This window comes from Terrapene carolina, unplaced genomic scaffold, assembly GCF_002925995.2.
Source record: "Terrapene carolina triunguis isolate 2854851 unplaced genomic scaffold, T_m_triunguis-2.0 Scaffold142, whole genome shotgun sequence".
NCBI lineage: Eukaryota > Metazoa > Chordata > Testudines > Emydidae > Terrapene > Terrapene triunguis.
This window is the reverse complement of record NW_020664493.1, coordinates 2,411,659-2,437,687: the sequence shown is the minus strand read 5'-3', so window position 1 is coordinate 2,437,687 and position 26,029 is coordinate 2,411,659. Positions and strand designations below refer to the sequence as shown.

The following is a 26,029-nucleotide window of genomic DNA, read 5'->3' as shown; positions in this document are numbered from 1 at the left end:
CAGTGACATTTTTCAGGGCTGGCATTAGGTACAGGACACAGATTGTATAAAAAAGATGCTTACTTGTTCAACATTCTTGCTATGCCAAAGTCCCCAAGCTTTGCTACCATTCCATTATTGCTAAGGAAAATGTTCTGCAAATAAAGAAGAAACTGGTATGCGTTGATGAAACATGGAAGAATTTCCTATGTATGCATTTTTGTGACTGGGTAAAATCAAGAACTGTAACTCCCAAGTTTACTACCTGTGCTTTTATGTCTCTGTGTAAAACCTTCCTGTCATGAATATGCTTCAGTCCTAAGGAAATCTGCACAAACCAAGCCAGAATCTATAGTGAAAAACAAAAGGTACAAGACTCTGTAAATCTGCACTGCTGTGATTTCCGATGGAATGTCTTACTGAAAAACATAAAACAAAAACAAAAGAAAAACCTAAAATACACACTGCATATACACAAAAAAGAGGGGAAAATAAACAGAGCTGTTAATATCAACTTGAGTGACTGGACTCATTTAATCAATTTTCCAATTTAAATATTATCAGAAAATAATATGCAGACAAATACATGATCCTACAGTCCTTATTCCAACAAACCTTCCAGTAACTGCAGTGGGAGTTCTGCCTGAGTAATGAATGTGGAATCGAGCCCAAGGCAGCCTTTTACTTAGGAAGGCGTGAGTTCAAATCTTAGTGCAGATCACATTTGGAAAGAAGTTATACAGTCTCATCCTAATCCTCAGTGTTGGAAACCATTAAACCACCATACAATTTTGATGACATTTATGATCCCTTGTCAAGAAAGGCTCAGAAACAGAAAAATACAGATTGTCGGTTAGAAATGTGATTAAATGGCAGAGTTGTATAAGGAAGCTTGCATAGCAACATCTCACACTATCCCTGTCGTAAGCCACAGCTATTATATCCTTACATTGGTCCTGATCCAGAAAAGCACTTAATTTCATACTTAAATAATGTTTTCACCCCTCAGCCAAAAGGCCAAGAATATTAAACACATGGTTAAGTACTTTCCTGGATCAAGACCTTTGGGAAGCAGTTAGACATATACTTTAGTCTATCCCTATTCAGGAAAGCACTTAAACACATGCTGAACTTTACAACACATCAGGGCCACCCAGAGGGATTCAGGGGGCCTGGAGAAAAGCAATTTCAGGGGCCCCTTCCATAAAAAAAAATTGCAATACTATAGAATACTATATTCTAGTGGGGGCCCCTGTGGGGCCCAGGGCCTGGGACAAATTGCCTCACTTGCCCCCCCACCCACTCTGGGCAGCCCTGCAACACATGCATACAGCCCATTGACTTCATGATTTCATTCAGGAAATCAACATTATTCAGGAAGCACTTAAGCACCTGCTTAGCTGTGCTAAGTTGTTATTCCTTGATTTGGAGCCTTTCATGAGCACTAAATTCATACATACACTTGAAAATATATAAGCATATTATGGGGACTAAACATAATTGGGTAGCTTGCTTTGCTTCTTTAGTTTGGAGATTTTTTTGTTTTTGTCTGCCCCGCCCCTTTTTTGTCTGCTCTTCCTTTGTCTGTCTTCTGATGTCACATTTCCTGTTAGTTTGGCTCTGTATTTTGTTATTCTCTCTTGTTGTCAGCATTCTTTTTTATTGTTGGTTCCCTATTTTGTATTTTTCTTATTTGTGATTTTGTCCTCTTATATAAATTTCATTCTCTCTCATGTTCCGTCTGCTTCCAATAACTGAATGAGCCAGACAGTCCTCAATTAACTCCCAAATGATTGCCGCACCATTGACTCCCTCTTTCTCTACCACTTAAATGGAAAAAAGAAAAGTGAAGAGATTTCTTTTTCTATTTAAATGTTAGATTAAGAGTAGACAGAGGGTCACATTTTAAGGCCAACCTTATCTGGGTTTCTTTTTGGGCATGTGCAGTTTTACAACCAGTTATTTTCACTAGCAATTTAGGTCGCTAGGTATCTAAATTCTTGATTGCACCTGCAAAATGGAAATCAATGTCTGAAAAACTAGCCCTGAGTTCTGTACTCTGAAGTGCAATGCATAATAGAAAAGTATGCTTCAGCTTGTTGAAGGGAGGTCAAAAAGTAATATGTATGAGAATGAGAGGAGTAAAGTGAAGGATGGGAAACAGTCGTGATTCCATCCCATCCACTAAATATATATACACATATTTCTGAGCTAATATATACTGGAATAGGTCAGAAGGCTGGTTTAACAATTCTGAATCCTATTACTGAATATCATGGGTGAAATGCTGACCCCACTTCAATCAGTGGGAGTTTTGCCATTGACTTCAATAGGGCCAGTATTTCACCCCATCTAGGTAACATTGTTGTGTCTACAAGACACAGCCTTGATCTACATTACTCCTTACCTTCCATCTCAAATGTCATTTCTAAGGAGAGATCTTTTCTCTAGCTCTTAACTGAAAAATCACTAAATTCTCACAAAAAGCAGAAGGGCTTAGTTACATGTCTCTTGTGACTGTAACGATAAAGACAAGAAACTGCGTCATGTATTGGATAGTCCTAAACATGCATATTAGGATATAACTCCTTTACTCCAAAAATAAGCCCTTTACCTGGTCCTCATCAAACAGCACTCCATGTTGCATATTGATCCGTCTCATTAGATCACCTCCATCACAATATTCCATCAAAATGTATAGTTTATTCTTTTCTGCAAGAAAAGATAGAGGTTTTTCTACCTACTTCACTGATATTAGTGGATACAGCAATTAATTGTTTTGGTTACAACTGTTGTGTTTGGGTTTGGGGTTTGTTTGTTTTTTTAGCTTTTGATCCTCTATCTCTACTTTTCCCCCCCAAAGATTTCTGGTAAGATGGATGCTTTTGGTGACCAAAAGATGGTGCTTTTAGATTCTTTCAGTTTCTTAGCAGAGCTTCCCCAAGAGGAGGGATGTGTCCTTGAGAAACAAGCTGCTCCGTCTTTGGGCCTAGGTTGCCATAGCCCAAAACATCCTCTTTAGAGGGATTCTGCTTCCCCTTTGGCATTTTGCTAACCCATGTTTATTCCTGAGGGGATATTTTAATAGTGCAGTAGACAGAGCAATCACTAAAAATAGTTCTAAGAAGCCAAAATGCAAGTTGGTGGTTGAGAGCATGTGAAACAGATTTGCTGGCTGAACTCAAGAATACATGTGCCCCTTTATCAAATATGTACGTTGGCCATAGTTTGTTGTACTATGCAACAAAAGAAAATCTCCAAGCTTTCAAAAATTCAACTACAAGTTAGAGTTGAAACATAAGCTGCAGGCTGCACTAAAAACTGTTGGGTTTTGTAATGCAGGCCTACAGCTCCTTCCTCAACAGACCACAGACTTCGTGGACATCACTGCAGACATCACTAACTCACCAGGATATCAGCAATCCACAAAATAGGGAATTTAAGATGGTAAAGTCCCACAAGCCAAAGTTTTCCTTTTGTTCGGTTATTCTCTTTGGGCCTGTGCCTTGCATAATTATTTTGCCAACTTGGACACAAATCCTCTGGGACCTTGTCAATTAATTATAAAAGACTAGCATTATCATCTTGGCACTTTAGGTATGAATTTCTTTTCAGAAATTACCATAACAAACTTGTGGTTTTTTTCCCAAATATGTACCTGTGTTTATCCTATGACTTAATGAATATCTACTCAGTTCACTGCCACAGCCTATTTCTTTGTGGCAAAGCTCCATCTATAAATCACAAATTTAATGAGAAAAGGAAATATCTCAAACAAACTTAGTTATCAATTTGGCCACAGTACTCCAGGACCAATCCCACATAGGTGCACCTGTAATTGGGAAACTATGTAGCAATTCCCCCTACCTTTACCACCACCACCCCCGAGATGTCGTCTGCAAAATTCAACCATCATAACGAATATCAAGAAGACCTCCCATCATCATATGTATCGAATGCAGAAATAACAATGCTTGGTCTTTTAGACAGCACAGTAGAACAAACACAAGTTAAAAAGAAAACAAAACACAAAAGAGAGGTAAATAAGCAAGGGTTTAAAAAAAAAAAAAAAACCCTGAGAGGCCCATAGAGACAGATAAAAACTAAACCATAAGTGCCATGGGATGTTCACCCCATACTAGGCTAGAAGGGGATGGTAAGGCTGAGAAAGGGCCAATTAACTGGAAAGGCCACATCTGAAGGGAATTAGATGGCCTAAGTAACCCCTTAATGATGGTGGAGCCAGGCTAAGAAGGTACAGACAGGGCTAATATAAAGCCAGCAAGCTGGTGGCAGAAGGAAAAGACTCAGGGAAATAGAGTAGAACCTCAGAGTTACGAACACCTCAGGAATGGAGGTTGTTTGTAACTGTGAAATGTTTGTAACTCTGAACGAAACGTTATGGTGGTTCTTTCAAAGGTTTACAACTGAACATTGACTTAATACAGCTTTGAAACTTTACTATGCAGAAGAAAAATGCTGCTTTTAGCCATCATAATTTAAATGAAACAAGCACGGAAACAGTTTCCTTACCTTGTCAAATCTCTTTTTTTTAAACCTTCCCTTTTTTTTTTTTTAGTTGTTTATGTTTAATACAGTACTGGGTTGTTTGGTTTTCTTCAGGTCTCTGCTGCTGCCAGATTGTGTCCTTCCGGTTCCAAATAAGGTGTGTGGTTGACCGATCAATTCATAACTCTGAGTTTCTACTGTAGCGGCAGAGCTTGGCTGCTGATTAGAGGGTCCCTGGGCTTGAACCAGGAGCAGAGGGTAAGCCCGGGTTCACCTACCAGCCAATGAGGAAGTGGCGTATACTAGGCAGTGGAGATGAAGGGCAGGTCTACACTACGGCAGTGATCAACGCTCTGAGATCGCTACACCGGCAGTCAATTTAGTGGGTCTAGTAAAGACTCGCCAAAACAACTGCAGATCGTTCTCCAGTTGACCCCCTGTACTTTACCCCCGATAAGAAGAGTAAGGTAAGTCGATGGGAGATTTTCTCCCATCTGCCCCAGCAGTGTAGACCCCATGGTAACTCAACCTAATTTACGTTGACTCCAGCTACGTGAATAACTGGAGTTGCGTAGTGTAGGTCAACTTACCGCGGTAGTGTAGACATAGCCGAAGACTGTCTGGGACAGTCGTCCAATGGGACTTTGATACCCTGGGAGGAGAGGGCTATAGTGACCTGGCTGGAGGGCCGAGTCAAAAAGAAGGAGTACCCTGGGTCGCAGAGAGAGATGGGCCATGCTGCAAGGAAAGGGGTGTCTTACCTGGAAGAAGCTAATCCCCTAAACAGCCAAGAGGGGGATGCCCTAGCGATGAACGGTACCCCATAACAATAAGCAAGACACAAACAGGCAAGGCTTAAAATATTAAAAAGGGAAACACACACACACACACACACAGAAAACAAAAATGGGGGGAAAAGTTGCATAGTACATCCTCTCCCAAGCATTACTCCTGGCTATAAATAGCTCAATAAGGCATACTTCAAGTGCTACGGAAGTAATACCTAATAACTTGGTCGAATTCCAGAAGTCATTTATGTGTACGAAACACTTAAGCTACATTTTTTCAGGTTCCTAGGTGAGTAAAGTATTTTAATCTCACATAAAATCACAAATAAAATAAAGTTAAACTAAAACCTTGAAGAGAACTGTAGAATGTTACTATATTTGGATGCTTCATCTTAGCCAGAAGAATTACTTCTTTCTGAGATGCTTCTTTTTCTTTCACAGGCATCTAAAGTGAGTTTAAAAAAAAAACACTGTAAAATGCCAATTTTCTAGTAAAAATTTTTTCTACATAAAGCTCATATCAAAACAGTCATAGGAGATTACATTAGATAAGTGGTAGTGGATCTAAATGTTGCAAGAGTTATTTAAAGGGTTTTATTCACCATTAAAAAAATATGCATATACAGTGAAAAATTCAAGTTCTGATATTTGAAAATATATTGACACTTTGACATTTTTAGACTCTGATCCTGAAAACACTTAAGCAGGTGTGTAAATTTACTCTTGTGAGTAGTCCTAATTAGTCAAAGGGACTTTTCTCACATAAGTAAAATTAGGCCCATGCTTGTGTGTTAGCAGGAGCAGGACCCATGTGACTTACGTTCTTGGCATGGGTAAGTTCATATGAACAAAATACAAAGGAAAAATATTGAAAAATACTCCTCTTAAGAGTTATCCACTTTTCCAATATTTTGGGTGAAAGCCTAGCACCACTGAAGTCAATGGCAAAAACTCCCATTGACTTCAGTGGGGATAAGATTTCACCCACAGTGTTTTTCTTAAAGCACCAGATCCTGAAGTCTAGTGATTTCTTGAGAATCTCATCTTTCATTTAAAAGTTGAAAATGTAACCTATGTGTACACAGGAGGGTGAGAAACCAAAAGGCAAATAAAAAGAACCAAAAATCTATTGTTTTTTTTTTTTTAAAGTCTTGTAATTTTTGAACATGACTCATGATTTTTGAATGCTCAGGCTTGGCAATTTTTAAAAATTATTGATCTTAAAGCTGTGTACAGCCAAAATCTGAAGTCTTGTATACCTGGCAAATGTTGATTATTGTATTGCTGGTGACTACAGTTTAGAGAGAATTTGTACAGTTTTTGTATCCAGGTAATTTTTAGATTGTAAAGTCTCTGATATTGAGTATGAACATTGTATAAAGATTCTCAGACCTGGACTATAAAAATGTATTCTTCTATTGCAGCTGCCTAATACATCGCACACACACTAATTCACATTAATCACTAAGAGGACTGCTCCTCTCCCCTCATTGTGAATTACTTAATTTTGAAAATAAGTGAACAAACAGTGAAGAAGCAGAGTAATACATCACAAAATGTACTTTGTTCAGTTATTTTGAGAGCTGCAGCTTCATTTTAATTATATGTTCTATCATATTTTACTCAGTCATATTTTTAAATTATAATGAAGTTTAGAAATTAATTAATTGAAATGGCCTGAAGACTAAAACATGTTGTATTAATAAAGTTCAATTCATAGTTATCTTGTGAGAAACTGAAACACAAGTAAATAAAATTTAAACAAATGTTGGTGGAGAAAACGGGAATACTCACAATTAGTAACCATTATACTCAGTGGTAAATGTTTGGCAGGGATATGCCCATAATTTCTATACCTGCTATCATACTCTACACATAGATAAGTCTGAACTAACAGGAAATATAGTGGGCATGTTTTTGTTATATTAAATTTGTACATGTAATCATGCTTGCAAATCACTAAATTAATAGAGAAACTGAACAGTCTTTTAGAAATTTTAACCTTATATAGTCAACATATAATTGTAAAGGAAATAAAAAACTCCTAAGTTTACATTGTAGTAACACATAGCTCTATATCCAACTAAATAAAAAACATCAGTATTATATAGGGTTGCTTTTGTTGTTTTTACCTTTGTTAAATTGATCTCTTTGATAACAGATTGGTGGTTATCTACCTTTCCTTTTGCTAAGAATACTTTGCCAAAGGCTCCTTCCCCAATCATTTTAATAATTTCATATTTATCCATGATGTCTTTGTCTTAAAGCAGTGTCTAAAATACAAAAAAAGTCCCAAATATGAGGGTTTCACAGGTAATCAGTGTTCTGAAAATATTCCAACGGATTTCACACGTTGGTGAAGTCGCAAATTTGAAGAATTTAATCACAATCACAATTGTTGTCACCAACTGGAAACAACTGGGTTGGTGTGCAGTGTATCTAATTAAACCAGCTTTTCCAAATGTAAGAATGCTGAGCCCCCCACACCTTCTGGAAAATAAAACCAGTTACAACTCCCTTCAGCGCCAGGTGGTGTTAGACATCTACTCAAAATGTGCTGACACTAATTCTATGACATGACTTCTCTTTCCTTATAAGCTTTGAGGCTCAGTGAAATAGTTAAAAGCATTAACACCAAGTATTATCACTGGCATCTGGGTTAGCACCCATTGAAATGAATGGGGACATTCACACTGTAGCTACCAGGCAAACTCAGGCAGCGCTGGCTGCCCCCTCACAGCCAGGACTGCGTTTGCGGGGTCTTCTGGCAACCAGCCAGAGACTCAGACGCAAGCTGGGTTCTGGGATGGTGGGGGACGGGGACCCGCACTTCGGGAAAGGCTGGATCCGACCGTGGGCGCCTGTGGTCAGGCCCCAGGCAGCTGCAGGCAGGAGGCGGGGCTCGGGCAGCCTTGGTTTGCAGCCAGCCCTACACAAAGTCTCCCTGTTTGTCGCTATTTACAGCCTCCTGGTGCAGTGCCCCCGTTGCCCCCACCCCTGGTGCTGTGGGGGCCACGGAGTTATCCCTGAGTAGTTATCCCTCGCCCTGCCCTGCCGGGCCTCCCCTCCCCGCGCGCTCCGTTGCCATGGAGCCGGGACGCGCCAGACCCGCCGCTCAGCGCAGCCCCTCGTTCAGCCCCCGCGCGGCGCCGCCTGGTCCCGGCGGGCCTAGACCGGGGTGCGCGGTACCTGTGTGCAGGAGCCGGCCCGGGTCCCGCGCCCCGCAGCAGTGAGAGCAGAGCGCGGGGTGAGGGTGGGAAGGAGGAGGAGGAGCCCGGGCTCCCCGAGGGGGGAGGAGCCTGGACAATATAGTGCCCTGACCCCTCCCAGGGTCCCCCAGCGCGGCCCCCTTACCCAGGGGCCCTCACTGCACCCCCTCACCCAGTGTTCCCTATCACCGTGTCCTCACTGCACCCCCTCACTCAGTGTCATCACTGTACCCCATCACCCAGTGTACCCCATCACTGTCCTCACTGTATCCCCATCGCCCAATACACCCCATCACCCAGTGTCGTCACTATATCCCATCACCCAGTGTACCTCATCACTGTCCTCACTGCACCCCCATCGCCCAGTGTACCCCATCACCCAGTATCCTCACTGCACCTTCATCACCCAGTGTCCCCACTGCATCCCCAATCCCCAGTGTCCTGACTGCACCCCCCCCCATCACCCAGAGTCCTCACTACACACCCAGAGACCAGTGTCTTCTTCACTATATCTCCCCCATTGCCCAGTGTTCCTGTACCAAGACTAGAATCCTCATTTCAATTGACGGAGGTCAGTGTTCCACCTGCACCTCACAAAAGAGACCAGTGTTTCCTTCCCCTCACCACACACACATATACCCATGTCCTCTCTGCGCATAAACCTAACTCACCACCCTAATTCAAGGTTTTCTGTAAAAATCTTCTCTGTTATTAAAATGAATAAACAAAAACAATCAAGTCTAGGGCATTTTCAAAGGATTGCAAACTGGCCTGGAGAGAGCCATAGGCCTTTATTAAAACTTATTATAGTCCCTAAAGCTACATTCAGGCAAGATCAGTTATTCCTACTATAAAACATCCGTATTTTTATCAAAAAGACACCTTACATATTATTCTTTTAGTGCTACCATTCCTTACTTGCCACACTGTGATCAATTTAAACAGTGTTGCTCTCCTGGGCATTTTTACAGAACAAGCATATATTCAATACTCAGATTTGTTCATTGGATTGCGGTTTTAATTTTTATCATGTATATTTTTTCTCCATTCTGATGTGTATGAAACTTACACATTCAGAACTAATCAACTTGAAAACTGTTGATTTAGCATTACAAAATTAAAATCCAAACTTGGATTAGATACATTTAACAACTGTAATTTATATATTGTACATATAATTGTTACATTATACATTCAGTCATTGTATTTGGCCATCATCTTCAATTCAGATACCCAATCAGGATCATCTTCCTCTTCAAAGTCCCTAAAAACAGATTAAAAGAATAAATTCTCAAAGCTAAAATAATATGGTCATAAAAATCTTGACTACTATTTTTCCTTCTTCCACAATTATCCCATATATCACGTTGAATTACAGTCAAAATAACCTAATTACAAAAGGTATATTCCTTACACCGTTGTGATTAGGGAATGGAAAGGTATTATTTTTTGAATTCATTCAAATTATAGCTTTCATAAGAAAATACAAACAAGGGCCCAGATCCACAAATGGGAGTAAGGTGTTGCAATGCTGAGCATCATGGCATCTAACTTTTAGGCACCTAGAAAATTACAGGAACAACACTGCGATCCGAAAAGCCTGAGTTAGGTACCTAGTCTCTTATATAACGAATGGGGAGAGATAGTAGCTTAGAACTTGATCCCCAAAGCCAGCATGCTAGGCAGAGAGCCACATAAACCAAAAAATGGGAGAAGCCAACAAGAGGAGTGTGTGCTAAGCCTTTCACAAAAGCTCTTAAGCAAACTAAGGCCTTGTCTAAACTACAGGAGAAATTCAATCTAAGCTACGCAATTTGAGTTACGTGAATAGCGTAACTCAAATAGACGTTTCTTAGATCTACTTACTGCGGGGTCCGCATTATGCGATGTCGATTGGAGATGCTCTCCGTCGACTCCCCCTACTCTTCTCGATCCAGTGGAGTACAGGAGTTGACGGGAGATCGATCTGCAGTCGATTTAGCGGGTCTTCACTAGACCCGCTAAATCAACAGCCGATGCATCGCTCGCCCCTAGTAGATCACCCGGTAAGTGTAGACAAGCCCTAAGCAGTCATGGGGTAAGAGGGAAGGTCCTCTCATGGATCAGTAACTGGTTAAAAGACAGGAAACAAAGGGTTGGAATAAACTGTCAATTTTCATAATGGAGAGAGGTAAATAGCAGGGTCCCCCAATTATCTGTACTGGGACCTGTGTTGTTTAACATACTCATAAATGATCTGGAAAGGGGAGTGAACAGTCAGCTGGCAAAATTTGTAGACAATACAAAATTACTCAAAAAAGCTGACTTCAAAGAGAAAGGGATCTCACTAAACTGGGTGACTGGGCAACAAAATGGCAGATGAAATTCAAATATTGATAAATGCAAAGTAATGCACATTGGGAAAAATAATCCCAGCTATACATACAAAAAGCTGGGGTCTAAATTAGCTATTGCTCAAGAAAGCGATATTGGAGTCACTGTAGATAGTTCCCCAAAAACATCTGCTCAATATGTAGTGGCGATTAAAAAGCTAACAAAATATTCGGAACCATTACGAAAGGGATAGATAATGAAACAGAAAATATCACACCTTCAATACTGCATGCAGTTCTGGTCACCCCATTTCAAACAAGATACATTAGAATCGGAAAAGGTACAGAGAAGGGTTATAAAAGTGACTAGGGGTATGGAACAGCTTCCATATGAGAAGAGATTAAAAGGACTGGACTGTTCATCTTAAAAAAGAGATGACTAAAGGGGAGATATGATAGAGGTCTATAAAATAATGAATGGTGTGGAGAAAGTAAATGGGGAAGCGCTATTTACCCCTTCACACACCACAAGAATTAGGGGTCACCCAATGAAATTAATAGGCAGCAGGTTTAAAAACAAACAAAATGAAGTGCTTCTTCACACAACACTCAGTGAACCTGCAGAACTCATTGCCATGTGATGTGGTGAAAGCTAAAAGTATAACTGGGTTAAAAACAAATTAGATAAGTTCATGGATGATAGGTCCACCAATGGTTAGGGATGCAATTCCATGTTCCGAGTGTTCCTAAACCTCTAACTGCAGAAGCTGGGACTGGACGACAGGGGATGGATCATTCAATAATTGCCCTGTGAAGCATCTGGCATTGGCCACTGTCAGAAGACAGGATACTGGGCTAGACGGACCATTGGTCTGACCCAGTATGGCCATTCTCATGTCAATAGTGAACAACAGTAAGGAAATCTGTAATTTATTTAATTTTCACATCACTGGTATGTATAAATATGGTACTTATTAGCAAATGCACAAGTGGTACTATAAAGAGAAAAAAAGGTTCAAAATATAAAATAATAATTTGGGAGAGAAAACAGAGATGTAGAAGTAAAAAATCAGAAATGTCCGAAGTGTCCAAACAGTGTAGGTGGGCATCACACACTCTAAGGCCATTCAATAGTCTCGGGGTCAGCAGTGTGGAGTCTGAAAAGTCCTCCTGACAGACCAGCAAGAGATAAGCAGCCATTCAGTAGACATGCGGCATCCTAAACCACACTGCAGCCACGCGACAACTGTTCCTGAGGCTCCAGGAGTGCTTACTTGCCGCACACCTCACCACTTCACATCTGAAATGGCTGCACTTGCACCAGAGATTGCATGGCAGGCAGCTTGAAGCCAGTTGGGCATGTCTTCACTAGCACCATTAAAGCACTGTCCGCAGCAGCGCTTTAATGTGGCTGTGTAGTCGCAGCATAGCGCTGGGAGAGAGCTCTCCCAGCACAATAAAAAAACCACCCCCACAAGGGGAATAGCTCCCAGCACTGGTGCACTTTACAGCACTGAAACTTGCAGAACTCAAGGGGGGGCACACCCCTGAGCGAGAAAGTGCAGTGTTGTAAAGTGCCAGTGTAGGCAAGCCCTTAGTCTCTAATCAGGCTGAGTGATGAGGAAGGAGTTTATTACAGTGGGAACAGCTCATTCCCATTTGGCTCACCACAATGTGGCAAGTATGTGAAATATAGTAGTGAAAAAGTACTTTGAATTTTATACTTTAGTAGCAATAAATGTGGTCAGATAAAAGAGGCATGAATTTATATGCTGAAAAATGGTAAAATATTCCAGGTTTTCAAGAGAAAAGGTTATTTTTGAGCAATAGCTCTAACAAATCTAAAGAAAACCATGAGAGCTGAATATAATTTTTAAGATGTGTTGGAACATACGTATCTTCTTCATCAGATCTTGGTTCAAGCCTCTCAGAATCCATTATAATGGCTTCACCTTCACCATCTATTTCATCAGATACTTTGGTTTCCTCAGAAAGTGGACCTCTCAATAAGTCTTCAGAGGCTTTGAAACAAAGGGGGGGGGGACCCACAATAATTTAGTGTGAAAAAGAAAGCTAAAAGTGTTTCAAAACCAAAATCAAATGTCAACAAAATTCACACCTCCCAATGCCTCACCAGTCCCCCAAGTTTTGAATATTGCTTCTAAATTCTTTCTACCGCTCCCTTTGTTAACTCCATAAATCATAACGTCTGTCTTCACTGCAGTTACCCCAAGTTATAACTTGAGCGTTGCCTATAACTCGAGTTCCATTCACACACAAAACCCCTTAATTTGAGTGTGGTAGTATTTTTATTTGAGCTGACAAGCCTTTTGGCTACAGCTCAAGTTAGCACAATTCTTCAGCTGCTAACACAATTGCTCTGTGTTGCTAATACAATCACTCTGTGCAATAAACCAATCATTCTGTGCAGCTAAGGGTATGTCTACACAGACAATGTTAAAGCGCTGTTTTTTCACACCCCTGAGCGAAGAAAATTTCAGCACTGTGATTGACAGTGTAGACAAGACCTAAGCATTGTTTTGCAGCATGGTTGCTTTGACTTGAGCTAGGCTAACTCAAGAGGAGTTAACTTGGATGTAGATAATTCGAGTTAATCCTGCAGTGAAGACATAGCTATTGGTAATATTCACCCTACCTTACTCCTGGGGGAATTCTGTGCCACTGCGCAATGCAGAATTTTGCAGAAATTAATGTTGTGCGCGCAGAATTTCCTTTCCCCCACAGAAATGGGCTACAGTGCTGCTGGCCGCGACGAGGGGCTGCTGGACCTGGCAGAGCCCAGCTCACACATAGAAGACACTTCTGGGGGGAGGGACAGGGAGCTAGGGGCTTCCTGGCAGCTAGAGTTCCCAGCATGCCCTGAGGGAATGAGAGGGTAGCGCTCAGGAAACTCTGTGCAAGCCTGGGACCAAGCATCAGGCTGTTTCTCCCTCTGGATCCCTGGACTCTGGGGCAGGAGGGGGGCTGGTGTCTGGGGAGGACATGACTGGGCTCTGAGGGGGGGAAAGGGGTGCCCTGCGGCTGGGCTCTGGGAGGGGGAGAGGGTGTGGGTATTTGGGCCGGGGGCCCCACAACTGGGCTCTGGGGAGTAGGGGGTTTGGGTGTGTTTGCTGGGGGGGGGGGCACCACAGCTGGGCTATTGGGGGGGGGGGTTGTAGGTGTCTGGCCCCCTAGCTGGGCTCCAGGGGGGAGAGAAGGAGGCAGAGAAACAGGAATTGGATTGTCATAGAGGTTTCTTTAACTCTCTACTCCTGGGGAAAAATGTGTGTCTGTCTGTATTGTTACAGACATATTTGCTGACAGGTATTTTGAAATAAATTACCAAAATAATTGAAACTAGCATGATTATCTAGTGTTATTTTGACAAATACAATTTGCAGAATTTCGAATTTTTTGGCGCAGAATGGCCGCAGGAGTAACCTTACTGCAGGTAGCCCATGTGAAGGCCTTCCCACCACTTATGTTCAAAGAACCTTTTTCTATTGGGTGAATTTCATCTTATGTATTTGTAGGGCTACACACATCCCAAGAGAGAGTACACATACTGCCAAAATCAGGCTCCATGATCCAAGAACTCTTTTGTTTCTCAGGCCAATTAGCTTGTCTGAATTTAGCTCTCTCAAATTAACAAGCTCTCACTGCTACCATATGAGAAATCAAACAACATCAGCACATTCCTAGATTTTAGGAAGAGAGGAGATCATTATGATCATCTAGTCCAAGGGTAGGCAACCTGTGGCACGCAAGCTGATTTTCAGTGGCACTCACACTGCCCGGGTCCTGGCCACCAGTCCAGGGGCTCTGCATTTTAATTTAATTTTAAATGAATCTTCTTAAAAATTTTAAAAACCTTATTTACTTTACATACAACACTAGTTTAGTTATATATTATAGACCAGTGGTTCCCAAACTTGTTCCGCCGCTTGTGCAGGAAAAGCCCCTGGTGGGCCGGGCCAGTTTGTTTACCTGCCGCGGGTTCGGCTGATCACGGCTCCCAGTGGCCGCGGTTCGCTGCTCCAGGCCAATGGGAGCTGCTGGAAGCGGGGCGGGCGAGGGACATACTGACTGCCGCTTCCAGAAGCTCCCATTGGTCTGGAGCAGCGAACCACGTCCAATGGGAGCCGCGATCGGCCGAACCCGCGGACGTGGCAGGTAAACAAACCGGCCTGGCCTGCCAGGGGCTTTCCCTGCACAAGCGGCGGAACAAGTTTGGGAACCACTGTTATAGACTTATAGAAAGAGACCTTCTAAAAATGTTAAAATGTATTACTGGCACGCGAAACCTTAAATCAGAGTGAATAAATGAAGACTCGGCACACCACTTATGAAAGTTGCCGACCCCTGCTCTAGTCTGACACTCCACATAACACAGGCCAAAAATTTCACCCATCAAATCATGTATCTAGCTCAGAGTTTCTGGTTGAGCTATAACATATATTTTAGAAAATCATTCAATCTTTATTTAAAGAGTTCAAGTGATGGAAAATCCAAGAAATCCAGAGGCAAGCTGTTCCAATGATACTTACTCTCACTGTTAATGTATATTTTATTTTGTCTGAATTTGTCTAGCTTCAACTTCCAGCCATTGGATCTCATTGTCCCTTTATCTGTTAAAGAACCCTCTGCTATCAGAAATCTTCTCCCCATGTAGTACTTCTAGACCTCTCTTAACATTCTCTTTGGTAAGCTAAATAAATTGAGTTTCTTCAGTCTCTCACTGTAAGGCAGGTTTTCCCAAACTCAATCATATTTGTAACTTTTTCCTTAACCCTTTCTTCAGTTTTTAAATGTGGACAAGCAAAGGAAGTATGAAGTCAAATCATAAACTGGACACAAAAAGACATTCTCCTATGCCTACAGCATCAGTACAGGCTGTTACACTCTTTGTTAAATGAGTAATTAAACAAGCTAATAAAGCAGTCTGCAAAAGAATGCAGGATAGAATCAGAATCTGGCACCTGGTCTACACCTAAAAATTAGATCAATCTAGCTACATTTCTCAGGGCTGTGAAAAATGTCAAGCCCTGTGTGACACTATTAGGTCAGCCTAACCGCCATTGTGGATGCAGCTAGGTCAACGGAAGAATTCTTCTGTCGACTTAGCTACCATCTCTCAAGGTTGTGGATTTACTACAGCAACAGAAATACCCCTTCTGTTGTTGTAGCAGCGAATGTCTACACTACAGCAGCATAGGTGCAGCACTGTAGTGCTTGTAGTGTAGATATACCCTGGGGCCATGGCTTCCCAAAGCTCTGCCACTTGTTCTAAAGAAGCAGCAAATCTGCAAGAAGAAATTTTTTTATACCTTACTCTTTCAGCATCCTGCCTTCCAGAAAAACTTTGATCACTATGGATCTGATTTTCAAAATGTCAGTTTGCCTGTAGACTCAGGATTTACCTGGTTTATAGATTGTGTAGGTTTTAAACGCTAAGCTGATATCAGCATTCTTGAGAATATTCATCAAGGTGTGAGGAGTTTCTTTGATCCACTGCTTACGTGGTTTATCTTCATTGTATTTTATAACACAGCCACCTAGTAAAAACATCATTAGCAAATCACTGATCATTAGCAAATCATACCCTGAAATATACTATCTACATAAGAAACCATTAATAAAATGAACTATAGAGATATCTATTAGAGAAATAACAGAGAAGTGTGGTCTGGAGGTTTGAGCTTGTAGCATTATTGCCCAGCTCCCCAAACACATAGACACTTATTTAGTCGGTGAACTGATGCTGATTGTGTCAGCAGTAGAGCAGAATGAGAGTACTGAAGGCAGCAAGAGACTCTGGATTCTGTCAGGAAGCCAGCAGAAGCCAGGACCAAGTGTAGAGGCATAGCACCTCTGCCTGGATATCATGTGCCTCTATGAATCTCATAGGATGGAGCCCGGGGGGCCAGTTCTGCAGAAGAAAAACTCACTCCTACAGCAGAAATCAACGGAAATACAAGTCCAAACATGTTTAGTTTCCATTGCATGGCCTGGTGTATCATCTGTTCCCCCAACTTTTGGAATTTTCTGACCATTAATATTTTGATTTTGTAATCAAATACTAATGCTAGTTTTCACATTTATTTATAATATACATTTATCTCATAATAATAATTATAGTCCTATAAGCATGAACAAGGCATCCATTACTGCAGTATGTGGGTGCACTGTACAAGGTAATATCTGCACATTTTTCAGTAAAGGATCTGTGCTAAAGTGTTCCTATTGAGAGTTGTTATCACAGCAGGACATAGAAAAAGAGAGTCTCTGAGATACAGTAATTAGAGCCTAGGCCATTTAAGCCTTTGTCAATAGTCAGCACTTGAATTACCAGCACCTTAGTTGAAACAGCACAGAAGGTGAAGCACAATGTGATATGCTCCCACCAGCCTGCTCTACTCAAAAGATGGGAAGCTGAATTCTGCATCAGCTGAATCTTATAAGTAGCTCTCAAGGTTAGCTCAATGTAGAGCATGTTAAAGTGATTTAGCCTCTTGTAACAGGGACATAACTGTGGTAAAGGCACAATCTCTTGGTCAAACAGAGATGATGACCATTTTGCTGTCAACACTGCTTTAACCACTTGTGGCTCTTTCCAACACTGCTGGCATCTATCTCAGAATTTCAAAATCACACCTTAAAAATCAGACACCTATTCTCTTCTGCATTGTTTACCACTTCAAACCCTTATTGGTATGGTGGTTTTTGTAATTATTAGATATCCCTTCCATAGTGCTGTCATTTTCTAAAAAATCATTTTTTTACAACACCATTAAGAAGTCTGCACATTTCTTGTATGAAAAACAAATAAAAGTCAACTGTAAATACATTTAGCCTGATCTTACTTTCATCCTCCTCAGCTGTAAAACTGGAAGAAAGTAAGGATGCATTTTCCAGGACATTTACCACTGTATTGGACACTCCCCTTTCCCAATGTCTTCTGTGGGGACTTGGCAAATTTGCATTCTTTGGGGGGACTTCACAGTTTTCTGATGAAACTGGCATGAAAAAGAAAGTTGATTACTAGCTTCTAACACATTTCTATGCTCAAACAAAATACTATGATGAGCAATAAAGTACTCTAGCAACACTGAGATTGGGCACTATGGGTCAAAATTTGGACTTAATGGAAGTGGGTGCAACTCCAAATTGGTCCCATGTGTTGGTTTATCAATTGTTTTCAAACAACCTGCTTTTCTAACATTGTGGACAAGACTTTAATCTGAAATATACAATAATAATCACTGTATCTCAAAAAGTTTGCATGCAAGTGTACTGGCACCTTTTTCTGTAATTACAATGTTGTGTACTCCACGTTTTTAAGTTAAAGATTTGGCTGTATGTACAGCAGATCAGCATCATTATAAATAAGAGAATGCATAAGCCTTAGAATTCAATATACATTACCCTCTTCACCAGCGCCCTTTTGCTTCAGTGTCCTCTCACTCAAGCGCTTGGTTGTGTTCTCCAGTTCTGAATTGCTACCTGTACTACTTTGATCTCCACATTGCTTTAAAAGGTACAAGGACAGCATTAATCATTACTTGTATTGTTAAAGCAATTAAACAATAATCCTTGCAAGTCTTTTTTTTGGTACATTTTGGACAAAAATACTAGTCAAGTATTTTAAAGTTAATACCACCGACACCAAACCAGCAATTGCACTGCACTTCCTATACCCCATTTCATACTGTATGTCCCTTCTTGACACAGTGTCAGGATTTCTGACACCAAGCACAAGTTTAATTATGTACGGCTATCCATCTTTTATTTTTTTTAAGCAGAAGCAATAGAATGGGGAATGAATAGGTGCAGCTGGATTGGATGAATGAATAGGAATTGAGCTGGAGAACAACAAGGTGCACCCAAACAGGAAGCTCCCAGATTGACAGGTCCATTAAGAAACTCAGCCAGGCAAAGGAAATGAGCCCTATTGGCAACATGTCTCTTCTCTATTTTGAAAAATATAGTCACTGGGGATGGTGTAGGCTCTGCTAAAATTTGCTCAGAAGTGATCTTTCAGTCATTTATAACTTAATTAATTTAATTACCCTCACCCCAAATCAAGCATGGGCACTAGTTCTCAGTGAGGACTATGTCCAGGCCAAACTGTTTCTGCTGTGGCTTGTTCAATGTTTTTGTTTTTAAAACAAATGGACATGTGTATTTTTAGCCACTGTCCCATAACTCAAACAACTGGATGAATTTATCTGGAGTACTGTGTCCAGTTTTGGGCCCCACACTACAAGAAGGATGTGGAAAAATTGGAAAGAGTCCAGCGGAGGGCAACAAAAATGATTAGGGGGCTGGAGCACATGACTTATGAGGAGAGGCTGAGGGAACTGGGATTGTTTAGTCTGCAGAAGAAAAGAGTGAGGGGGGATTTGATAGCAGCCTTCAACTACATGAAGGGGGGTTCCAAATAGGATGGAGCTAGACTGTTCTCAGTGATGGCAGATGACAGAACAAGGAGCAAGAGTCTCAAGTTGCAGTAGGCGAGGTCTAGGTTGGATATTAGGAAACACTGTTTCACTAGGAGGGTGGTGAAGCACTGAAATGGGTTACCTAGGGAGGTGGTGGAATCTCCATCCTTAGAGGTTTTTAAGGTCAGGCTTGACAAAGTCCTGGCTGGGATAATTTAGTTGGGAATTGGTCCTGCTTTGAGCAGGGGGTTGGACTAGGTGACCTCCTGAGGTCCCTTCCAACCCTGATATTCTATGATTCTATGATTTTCAATAAAACTAAAACAAAATCCACCTCTGGGCAGGGACTAAACATGGAAAACGCAAGACCCTAAGCCAAAATTTCAGAAAGCCACAAGGATATGAAGCTGAGATTATATCAGAAAATGTTGCAATTTTAACTGTAGCAGATGTGGACAGTACCTACTATAACAGATATGTGGGTGACATGTTTATATAAATACCACGACAATTCTCTTCACTGCTGATCTAGCAGCCTATGGATTATTAATGAATACAGTAACTAGTCTGCAACAACAATTTGCTATATGTTATTTTAAAAAATAGGGATTATATTTTTATTCATATTTGAGTACTTACCCCATTATTAGAACGTCCACCTGTTCTGACAGCACCTGCTAAATTAATGGACATGTTCAAAAATTAAATTCACATTTGAGGTAAGCAGCTGGAGTAAAGTGGTGCTCATGAAGGTAAGAAATCAACACTACTGAGCCAGGCATTTTGAAGGAAAATTCTATGACAGCATCTTCACTGCTCTGCCAATATACCTCAGTCCCATCTTGAGACACTTCTGCTATTCAATTCCCCTGAACCTCTCTCTGAAAAAAAGGAACTGTTGATTGTCTGTGATTATGCAGTGGGTTTGAGCAGTGGGTAAATATCCCCAGGGGAAAACAAAACAAAACAAACACACACACACACACACACACACGGTTTAAAATAGGAAGGTATGCCAATAGGACAATTTACATGCTTGAAGTTATGCACATGAGCAGAAGGACTTCATTGAGCTGGAGCCTCAGACAAGACAGTGATACTATTACCCTTAAATTTATCACACAAAAGTAGAGTACTGCTTACAAATAAAATATGTGGCACATAAACTTTTCCTTCTTGTGCTAAAAGATATCAGATAAATGTGTTCCTTATGGTAAAGGATAAAATTGTAGTTTGCAAAATCAAAGAACCTACTAAATTCTGCAAAGCTGAACTATATAGCATCCAAACAGGTTCAAGATTCCACATTTAAAAATAATTTCAACTTTATTTGAAAACACAGAACTTTAATGTTAGAGTCTAAGATACTGCATTTCATACTCGCTTATTTTGATACATTTTTAATTCATTTATAAAATCATTCTGACAAAAAATTACCTTTTATTCTTCCTAAATCACCTCTGTGTGTCTTTGTCTCCTTTAATATTTGTTCAAACTCAGCTGTCATCTGGAAATCATACACAAAGATTCTATGTAGTGTGCATATTTTAATGTTTTTTCAGATTACTCAACACATTTTGTGTTAAAAATATAGGCTAATCAACAGGAACAAAAGCACCTTCTAGTTAGCAATAACTACCCACTACTGATTAAATCATAAATCAACACCAGTGTTTTTTAATTTTAAAAATCCCTCATCAAAACTCCACTTTTTTTAGAAGACTATACGTGTGTGCAGGGTTCTGCAGTTTCATATCGGTTCCATCACCTGGTCATTTTGGCCCAGATCCTTGAAGGTATTTAGGTGCCTAACTCCACTTGATTTCAATGGGAGTTAGGTGCCTAACCACTTTGAGGATCTGGGCCTTTGTGCTTTCTGAATTTGTCATCTTCATTAATTTCCTAGACTGGACAGATACAGATTTTGTATAGTCCTAACCACATTACCACAATTCAACATAAGAACAGCAGCTCCTCTACAGTAATAGTTCTGATTTGTAAACCTATATTAACAGAGGATGGTGACACTCTTTAACACTCTTTAAGCAGGTTCCCAAATAGTAATTTTTCAGTAACATCAAGATATGGCAATACAGGTATTTGAGTTAGCCTCTAAAATGTAGGCACTACTTTTAAATTCTGTTAATTGGAGACAAGATAAAAGTACACTATACCTCTGCTGGCAAACAATTTTTGATAAGTTTTGCTAAGCAACCTCTTGCAAGAATAGTACTGGCCGATGGACGGTTCTTGGGATTTCTCTTAAACATCTGTTTTATTAAATAATGAAGTTCGTAGGAGTAATGAGATGGAAGTGGATTGTAGGATCCTTTACATATCTTAAGGATGAGATGTTTCCAGCTATTGGCTTGAAACTAAATTTGAAAGAAAATAATTTTAAAGCCTTGAAAGCAAATATGAAGGGAAAGAAAAGCTGACATAACGTAAGAGCAATGTTAACGTTTATTTCTACAATAATGCATATTGTGTAACTGTATGCTATCTGTTGGGCCCACGAGTTTTGAAAACCTCAGGTCTCTACTGCTACTAGGGAAAGTATTTACCTTCCTGCCTTTTGTCACTTAAACAGCCATGAACACAGTGTTTTTGATAGTCAGTCAGTACTACCTTTGTAAGTAGTATTTCTGGTAATGATATAATAGTGACAGTTTATTCTTGACATTGCAACTGTAATCATGGACATAAAGCCTTCTAGACAGGAAACTTCTAGGAACAACAATATTTTGGGAGTTCCACTTTCAATCTACTGTATGTTCATGTCCCATATAATCTAATAAATCATCTGTATCTATACCAATGAAAATGAGGGACTATTAGCACTGCAACCTTCCCAAAATAGCTGAGGCAGGGCACAGTGGTAAAATGTATGGCATAGAATCACAGAATCATAGAAGATTAGGGTTGGAAGAGACCTCACGAGGTCATCTAGTCCTACCCCCTGCTCAAAGCACTCCATTTAGGAAGGAACAATCAGTTGCACACGTACAAAATGGGAAATGACTGCCTAGGAAGGAGTACTGCAGAAAAGGATTTGGGGGTTATAGTGGACCACAAGCTAAATATGAGTCAACCGTGTTACGCTGTTGCAAAAAAAGCGAACATCGTTCTGGGATGTATTCATAGAATCATAGAATATTAGGGTTGGAAGAGACCTCAAGAAGTCATCTAGTCTAATCCCCTGCTCAAAGCAGGACCAACACCAACTAAATCATCCCAGCCAGGGATTTGTCAATCCGGGCCTTAAAAACCTCTAAGGATGGAGATTCCACCACCTCCCTAGGTAACCCATTTCAGTGCTTCACCACCCTTCTAGTGAAACAGTGTTTCCTAATATCCAACCTAGACCTCGCCCACTGCAACTTGAGACTCTTGCTTCTTGTTCTGTCATCTGCCACCACTGAGAACAGTCTAGCTCCATCCTATTTGGAACCCCCCTTCAGGTAGTTGAAGGCTGCTATCAAATCCCCCCTCACTCTTCTCTTCTGCAGACTAAATAAGCCCAGTTTTCTCAGCCTCTCCTCATAAGTCATGTGCTCCAGCCCCCTAATCATTTTTGTTGCCCTCCGCTGGACTCTCTCCAATTTGTCCACATCTCTTCTGTAGTGGGAGGACCAAAACTGGACACAATACTACAGGTGTGGCCTCACCAGTGCCGAATAGAGGGGAATAATCACTTCCCTCGATCTGCTGGCAATGCTCCTACTAATGCAGCCCAATATGCCATTAGCCTTCTTGTCAACAAGGGCACACTGTTGACTCATATCCAGCTTCTCGTCCACTTTCATCCCCAGACACCTGATATTCTACTCCTGAGCTTCTCTAGCAAAGGCTGCTTGCTGCAAATTGTGTATCAAATTTTGTGATGTTTGCAAATAGTATCTTGAGTGAGAACACCAAATTCATGTTCACTTTCAGACTTGAGCCAGAATTTAATTTTTTGTCCCGAGTTGAAAGGCTTGTGCTACCAACTGCAACTCCTTGGCTAAAAGTGTATTTTACACTTCCAGTCCTGTATTTAACATACAGCAAGTGTAAAACCAATATTGTAAGTAAGAAGGTGCATCAGGTGTATGATAGAGAATAAATAATTTTAATTCAAAGAAATGTAATAATGCAATTGAGAAGTTTTCTCTGTGGACAGTGTTGGAGTACAAAAACTTCTTTTAGATGTTTCAAAATAAACAGCACTCAAGAATATTTTACATATGCCTGATTGTGTCAACATTAGAAGGAAAATAAAACTTGCTTAGAACAAACAATAGTAAATATAGAAAGCTGCATTTAAAAAAAGAGGAACCTAACGGGAATTTTGAAAAGTGGTGTTCCATGTGGGAAGTTGTAGGAGAGATCACCTAATTCAACATGGGAAGAAGTTACTCTCACATGTACAACTTATGCATAGATACATTTTATGTTCACTACTAGGCCTCCAAAAGAACAGGAAACAGCATAGGCAAAGTTCACTATCACATCAGTGGCCTCTTCCTCACACAACTGAGATTATAATCAAACCACAAGAGTAAAGTTAGCCAATCAGTAAAGATGCAAGAGTCAACATGGCTTTTGTAAAGGGAAATCATACCTCACTAATCTATTAGAATTCTTTAAGGGTGTTGAAAAACATGTGGACAAAAGTATTTGGACTTTCAGAAAGACTTTGACAGGGTCCCTCACCAAAGGCTCTTAAGCAAAGTAAGCTGTCATGGGATAAGAGGGAAGTGCCTCTCATGGATCAGTAACTGGTTAAAAGATAGGAAACAAAGGGTAGGAATAAATGGTCAGTTTTCACAATGGAGAGAGGTAAACAGTGGGGTCCCCCAAGGATCTGTACTGGGACCTGTGCTGTTCAACATATTTGTAAGTGATCTGGAAGAGGGGATGAACTGTGATGTGGCAAAATTTCCAGATGATACAAAATTACTTTAAATAGTTAAGTCCAAAGCTGACTGTGAAGGTTACAAAGGGATCTGTGATGAAATGGGAATTTTCTGTAATATATTTTATGAATCTAAGACATGCCTCAGTCTCCCTCTGTATTTTGCACTCCTCCCCATTGGATGCAAAAGGGTTAGCGGTGCTCCTGGAACAGCGCAGGAGAAAGGCGGTGTGTGTGTGTGTCACTTCGCTGCCTTGTGGAAGGAACAGAGTCATTTTGGGTTGGTTTCAGCCAAAAAAGAATTTGGCTGAAACCAACCCAAATCAACAGAGGCTCTAGCAAGACAAAGAGACTCTACAATGACTGAACAATCAAGACCTAACAGCAGGAAATCCCAGCAGGCAGGAGTTGTGAACTGAGATGAAGAACAATGCGTCAGTTGACTAGAAGAAGGGGAGCCCTTTTGGAGGGACTAGGGAGCCTGGACTAGGGGAGACAAAGGGGAACAGGAGGACAGAGCCAGAGATGGTGTCCATTAGCGCTTGGCTGGTTCATCACTGCACTGGCTTGGCTAGGATGGACTATGGCTTAACTTCTGCCTCTCTGTCCTAACCTACGGCTGTTCAGATTCTGTGTGCCAGGTGACTAATAAAAGGTTACCTTGTTTTAAAAGGTTGCCTGTGCTGCTGGAAGTACTTCCTGAGAGCATTGCGCCCTGAAGGGGTACAGCACAAGCCTCCTACAGGAGTCTGGCTTGGCTGGATTCACTGTAGGGAGCCACGGAAAGAGACAGGAATCACCAGTGCCAAAGGCCCAGTCTTGAGTCTCAGAGGCCACAGGCCTGCCCCTGTGGAACTGTGTGGGTCCTTGGAGCCTGGCACACTAAAGGGGTCACTCCCAGGAGAATGGTTACCAGCCCAGGCACAGATCAAACCCGGTGACTCCGTGACAGGACCTCACTAAACTGGGTGACCGGGAAACAAAATAGCAGATGAAATTCAATGCTGATGAGCACAAAGTAATGTACACTGGGAAAATTAATCCTGACTATACATACAAAATGATGGGGTCTAAATTAGCTCTTACCACTCAAGAAAGATCTTGGAGTCTACATGGAGTCTGTAAACATTTGCTCAATATGTAGTGGCAATCAAAAAAGCTAACAGAATATTAGGAACCACTAAGAAAAGGATAGATGATAAAACTGAAAATATCATAATGCTACTATGTAAATCCACGATATGCTCACACCTTGAATACCGCATGCAGTTTTGGTCACCCCATCTCAAAAAAGATGTATCAGAATTGGAAAAAGTGCAGAGGAGGGCAACAGAAATAATTAGGGGTATGGAACAACTTCCATACGAGGAGAGATTAAGAAAAACTGTGACTGTTCATCATAAAAAAGAGACAACTAAGGAGGGATATGCTAGAGGTCTATAAAATCACAAATGGTACAGACAAAGTGAATATTTACCTCTTCACATAATGTAAGAACTAGAGGTCACCCGGTGAAATTAATAGGGAGCAAGTTTAAAACAAACAAAAGAAGTACTTCTTCACACAACACACAGTTAATCTGTGGAACACATTGCCACAGGATGTTGTGAAGACCAAAAGTATAACTGGGTTCAAAAAAGAATTAGCTGAGACTGGATGACAGGGATGGATCACTCGAAATTGCCCTATTCTGTTCATTCCCTCTAAAGCATCTGGCACAGGCCACTGTGAGAAAACAGGATACTGGGCTAGATGGACCATTGATCTGAACTTGTTTCACCATTCTTATGCAGTGAGTGTTTTGTTAAATATATATTAATTTTCTACTTGTTGCCTGTCATAATTAGTTTTTTAAAATGGAGTAAAACTCAGTGAGAAGAAAACACTTAGGAAA

At 40.8% G+C, this 26,029-nt stretch overlaps 2 protein-coding genes across 2 annotated transcripts in view; both read right to left on the bottom strand.

The window, feature by feature from the left end:
- The window catches only part of LOC113406862 (serine/threonine-protein kinase Nek5-like), a 46,398-nt gene extending 38,873 nt beyond the window's left edge, over positions 1-7,525 (bottom strand). The window contains exons 1-5 of the mRNA XM_026653654.1: positions 7,409-7,525; positions 5,625-5,721; positions 2,594-2,691; positions 245-328; positions 64-134 (exon numbers count right to left, since the gene is read on the bottom strand). Coding sequence (XP_026509439.1) covers positions 64-134; positions 245-328; positions 2,594-2,691; positions 5,625-5,721; positions 7,409-7,525 — 467 coding nt within the window. The remainder of the gene's footprint in view (positions 1-63; positions 135-244; positions 329-2,593; positions 2,692-5,624; positions 5,722-7,408) is intronic.
- A 1,827-nt stretch (positions 7,526-9,352) lies between these two features.
- The window catches only part of LOC112117662 (serine/threonine-protein kinase Nek3), a 29,571-nt gene continuing 12,894 nt past the window's right edge, over positions 9,353-26,029 (bottom strand). The window contains exons 9-16 of the mRNA XM_024215701.2: positions 21,413-21,613; positions 20,676-20,745; positions 19,878-19,915; positions 18,223-18,325; positions 17,661-17,813; positions 16,218-16,352; positions 12,692-12,818; positions 9,353-9,749 (exon numbers count right to left, since the gene is read on the bottom strand). Of these exons, the coding sequence (XP_024071469.1) occupies positions 9,680-9,749; positions 12,692-12,818; positions 16,218-16,352; positions 17,661-17,813; positions 18,223-18,325; positions 19,878-19,915; positions 20,676-20,745; positions 21,413-21,613 (897 nt within the window). The 3' untranslated portion in view covers positions 9,353-9,679. The remainder of the gene's footprint in view (positions 9,750-12,691; positions 12,819-16,217; positions 16,353-17,660; positions 17,814-18,222; positions 18,326-19,877; positions 19,916-20,675; positions 20,746-21,412; positions 21,614-26,029) is intronic.